The sequence below is a fragment of the Mugil cephalus genome, chromosome 21 (assembly GCF_022458985.1).
Source record: "Mugil cephalus isolate CIBA_MC_2020 chromosome 21, CIBA_Mcephalus_1.1, whole genome shotgun sequence".
NCBI classification, from domain to species: Eukaryota; Metazoa; Chordata; class Actinopteri; order Mugiliformes; family Mugilidae; genus Mugil; species Mugil cephalus.
The window spans coordinates 18,564,326-18,569,549 of NC_061790.1; the positions used below are offsets into that span (position 1 = coordinate 18,564,326).

The 5,224-nt window shown below is 39.0% G+C and overlaps 1 protein-coding gene across 1 annotated transcript; it reads right to left on the reverse strand.

Annotated features, from left to right (window-relative positions):
- Positions 1-237: 237 nt before the first annotated feature.
- Positions 238-5,003, reverse strand: si:dkey-1j5.4 (leucine-rich repeat-containing protein 15). Its single transcript, XM_047574008.1, has 7 exons — positions 4,534-5,003; positions 3,044-3,232; positions 2,747-2,931; positions 2,413-2,669; positions 1,699-1,819; positions 1,338-1,473; positions 238-1,243 (listed from the first exon to the last, which is right to left on the reverse strand). Exons 2-7 carry the CDS (start codon positions 3,225-3,227, stop codon positions 1,053-1,055), a joined length of 1,074 nt encoding a protein of 357 aa, XP_047429964.1. The 5' UTR covers positions 3,228-3,232; positions 4,534-5,003; the 3' UTR covers positions 238-1,052.
- Positions 5,004-5,224: the final 221 nt, after the last annotated feature.

Genomic DNA, 5,224 nt, shown 5'->3' on the forward strand with positions numbered 1-5,224 from the left:
ATCCACAGAGTCAACCCATAGTAAACAAAGACCCCCACTAATAACATCGTGTAGCCAGACACCACAGGACACCCTCAGAAGACCCATACCCATTCTCTGATGAGTCACAACTGTTTTGGAGGCACAAGGGAGACCTTCACAATATTAGGAGGGTGATCATAATGTTATGCCCGATCAGTATATTATTATTTTTTTCACTTAGAGAGATGTAGATTTTTTATTTATTTATTTTGTAGATGAACGGAAGAAAATCTTGGTTGGAAATACAACCAAGTCGTGGAGGAAACTGAAACCAGGATAGAAGCATAGCTTAATGTGAAGTTTCAAGGCAACTGCACCGTTCTCATTTGCCTTTATTCTTATCTGGAGATTCCAAAATCAATAAACATACATTTTCTACAGCTGTCTGCAACTTTAGTTTTGGCTGAGCAGAATGATGGCAGAGTCTATCATTTCTCAAACCAAGTGCTTTCATTTATTTATATATTTTTAAGTATAAAAGATTAAAGAAATCCTCTCCTAGAAAAGGATTAATGTAATCCCATTACATGTAATCCATCACTTTCCAAATCTGCACAGTCTCTTTATGACAAGCACTGTGAGATTATAATGTTAATCCCAGTGTTGAATTTAGAGATACATTTTTTGCTAGTGGAAAATGCTTTGATAACACACACTTCTTTCTGTCACACACAAACCAAATAAGTGTAGGTTTAGTTATTTTCATGCGTAAACTGCAGTATATATCTGTAGTCATATACCCTAGTGTGGTTCAAACAGAAAACTACTGAACAAATACAAGATGTTAAAGGTTCCTAAAAGGTGAGAAATAATGCAAGATTTCAAGCTGAAAACGTCACTGTGCAGGTCTCAAAATACAGTTTTACAATTTACCATTATACTGGGAAATGTGTCAATTGCATTGCAGCTTTGAGAAATCACACAAGAGACTAGTGTGTTTTGTTAACACCAGGCCACAATTGATACAATTATTTTGAAAAGTTCATCATTTGATCTCTTTGGGTCCAAGCCAATTTTGTAATTTTCTTGCACTAGGTGCGGCAGAGCAGTTTGTTCGCTTGTAGGCTGCTGAGGCTCTTGTTACGGAGCTCGGTTGGATCCACGCACTTCAGGGAACTTTGTGGTGACAGGGTGGCTTTGGTTTGTCCCATCCACCTCACCAAGGAGATGATGTTGCAGTCACACTGCCACGGGTTGTCATGGAGGTACAGCTTCTTCAGCTCTGGGAGGGTTCAGAAAGGAAGAAAATTAATCCTGCATTCAGCTCAAACTCTTTTGCTATGGAAATGGGACAGTAAAAAGGAAGGTCGCCTTACCAGGCATATGGGCAAACATGTTTCCATCCACTGTCTTCAGGCGGTTTCCACTGAGCGCCAGCTGGGAAAGCTTGGGCATGTTGCTGAACACATCAGATGGCAGGTTCTCCAGCTCATTATTCCTCAGGTAGAGTTCCTAGTTCGATAATCAGCACATTTATTTCTATTGTTTTTATGTGACTTATATGCCCTGATGAGATCCAGTAAATGAACAATTATGTACAAGAAGTAGCCTAAGTCAGGTTTACTTAGTTGATTACCCAACCAGAGCTTTAAGCAGATTAAGCTTCAAAGTAACAGTCTTTGAATGTGTCATCAAATTCTTTGTATTTGTGAAAACCACGACAATATAAGTTGTTACCTGCAAATTATCCAGGCCATCCAAAGCTGAAAGACTCAATGTGGACAGAAGGTTGTTGTCTAGAACCAGCATTTCCAGAGAGCGCAGAGGCTTGAATACTCCAGCAGGAACCGTTTTCAGACTGGGTTTTGGGAGAACAGTCAGACAGTCTCTTCGTTAACTTCAACAACTGATCTGTAGTTCAACACTCCACATCACAGATACCTTTTTCTTGCACAAGTTAAACATGAAATACATTAATTTGTGCATCTTTTTAATCAGCGACAGACTATCATGCTTCCTCTGATTTGAAATCAACTTCTGCGATAGCAACAGGAAATCTGCAAACAAGTCATAATTCAACACCATCTGAAGAAGGCCATATTGAATTAGTACTTCCTCAGTTTATAAAGAATATTTGATGCTGTCAACACCAGAATCACATGTTTTATATGCATGCTAATACAGTATTTCATTGGAACGACAGTTCCATTAGGCTTAAGTAAGGTGTGTCCGTTTTTTTTTTATGTTACAAGAGCAGGCTTTAGTCACAATGGCTTTGGGATTTTGAGATATTGTAGTAGTCTAAACTTGACCGAATGCAATAAAGACCAGTACAGAGCTCCAGTGCATAGAATAGAAGGTTTTCACTGAAGAAAGCTGTCATTTGTCACTGCTTCTGCTAGATGAACAACATCTATATAAAGGGACTTAGATGCAGTGTGCTATCGTGACCTGTTATTGTCTAGGTTGAGGAACAGTAGTTGTCTGAGTCCAGTAAAAGCCTTTGGAGAGATCCTTTGGATGCGATTCAGGGAAAGGTCCAGAACTTTGAGAGCGATCAGAGGTTTGAAGGCGTTAGAAGGGAGTGTTGTCAGTGCGTTGAGAGGAAGGTCCAGATCTGACAGGTTCCTCATGCCAGCGAACATCTCAGGTTTGAGAATACCAATTTGGTTCTGCCCCAGCATGAGAAAGCGGAGGTTCAAGAGGTCCTAAAGACATGCAAAAAGAAACAATTTTGTTGTCAGATAGTTTTCATTTAATTTCTGCCAGTTCCTCAACTCTTTACCTGAAACCCTCTTGGCGGAAGGCTAGAGATGTGATTTCCATAAAGATTGAGAAGCATCAGTAGCTTTGCCCCAGAGAAGGCCTGGGGGTGGATGGACTTGATTGCATTTCGTTCTAGGTTGATACTCTCAATCTTTGGAACTGATTTTAGAATATTTGCCTTCAGGTCCGTGATGCCATTCTCACCTTCAACCAGCAACAAAGAAATTGGTTAATGGTGCAATTATGTCCCACATTTTTTAAATATCAGACACGTTACTGTTTGTCTTGAATGTCAGAAGTTATACAAGACACTCACCTAGCTTAATGATCCATACATCAGGGGGCAGTTTGGAGGGAAAGGCATGAAGCCCCCTCTTATGACAATTGACCTCTGTCTTTTCTGGGCCAGATTTCTTGGAGCATTTGCAGGCTTCAGGGCAGCCGTCCACACTCTGCACCATCCATAGCATTGCCAGAATCAACCATGATAAGTGTTGCATCTTTCCTGCAGAGTTCAAGACGCCAAAAAATAGTAAGTTTGATTGGACTTTAAAATAGTTGTAGTAGCAGACTAATATAGTAGATGTTATGTTTAAGTGATTTGTGTCCTAGGATAAGAATTTTCAATTTTGTGGCACAACGCAAAACTTTGAAAAAAAAAAAAATATTTATATATATTTTATTTGACGCAGTCTATTTTAACCCAAGCCCTGAAATTATCCAAACACTAACTAAATGTCTTCGTTGTCTAAGGGTAACCAAGCAGAGACTGAACACGTGGGGAATAAAACACAAAACTAACTAAAACTGTGAGTGAAAAACAAAATTTTACTGTGCAAAGTGTAAAAGTAAGAAAAGCAATGATCCAACACGAAGACTCACACCCCAGGCTCGTGGGTGGAAACAACATGTGGATGTGAAACCAGCCCAAAAAGTGACAGTCACATATCAGTGTGCAGAACCATATACGGAGCAAATTGCAGAAACAAAATGCCGTAATGTCCACACAAATTTTGCTTCAGTGCTGACGCAAAAAGAATAAGTGCATTCCTCCAAAATGGTCACACTCTCCTCCATAACCACTTGGATTTATCTGAACTGGCTTCATAAAAGTTACAGATTGTTGTTCCTTGCATGCAACGTTTAAAAGAAGGAAACTTTTCAAACATATATTCTCATGCCATACTAAGACTGTTATCATTCATCATCCATGTGAAATGTGGGACATATACATGTAATCCTTAAATCACATAAATACTCTCAGTTGCATTAGATACTGATTTCGCATCAATACTACTGTGCATCGATACTACTGTATATGGATATGCTGGATAATTTTTGGGAAACAACTGATGCATGAAATAATATGCTAAAAGTTGTATTGCATTCCTGCCAACACAAAAATGTATATAAATACGAGCTGAGTTCAGAAAGCTTTCATTTTGATACTTAAGGAGTAAACTAAGATCTGCATGAAGCAGACATACTCCTTGTACTCAAGTAGAACCTGTAAGTGTGCAAATGAAGTGTTTACAATAAATTATGTGAAAAATTCAAAATATGTCTGCAGCTGATCCCATTTTAAGATGCAAGGACAGTCCCTTCAGACATCAAAAGAAAAGCAAGAAAAGTGCCCACAGACTGCAGTGGAACATAAAAAAGAGCAGCATTTCATCATTAATAATTATATAAAAACATAATGCCGAAATAACAATTCACAAAATAACCCAAACCACTCAAAACTAATTGAAGCAAGCACTTTTAAAAGTAGCTAAATTGCTTTCCTCCATCCTTTGTACCACTTACGTGAACAGGTAACTTTCTAAAGAACACTCGATCCTCCAGACGTCCACTCTGTTTTCACCTCTCCAGCAGTATACTTTTCCTCTGCTGTACTGTTGCGTAAGCTTCGACTGCCAGTCAGAGAGAATTAGCCCAACTGTCTGTGGCCTTGTTTCCCCTGGGTTATAAAATCTTTTTTTTTTTTTTTTTTTGTAGGTGCACAAATTAAAGAAGTAATTCCCTTTTTGACATTTGAGAAAGCAGTGCAGAATTCTCCCCGTTTTCTGAGACAGGTGGATGAAACTATGCAGCGCATGAATCTCTCTCTCGAGGCTGAAATAAAAGCAGCTATGAAACACTTGCCAGGGCGGCGGTGTGGGAACGCAGTCCTGGAGACGCAAGTTGTGCAATGTCACAGATCCCAGAGAAATGTGGCATCCACAGATTATGGCACGGATCCAGGTCTGCAGAGTGTGTGAGTCTGTCGGTAGACTATTGTTGCTTACAGTCTGTCTTCTTGCCCTCATCAAAATGTCCACTTTTCAGCTCTAATAATTTAAAACTTTAATTTGAAACACTAGTGTAACATTTTGAAAAATACACTAATTAAATTTCTTTGCAAGAAAATTAGAAGATACATGTCACTGTGTTTTATGTCCAGTAAATAAGAAGCTATGGCCAGGTTAGCTTTGTATAACATAAAGACTATAAGCAA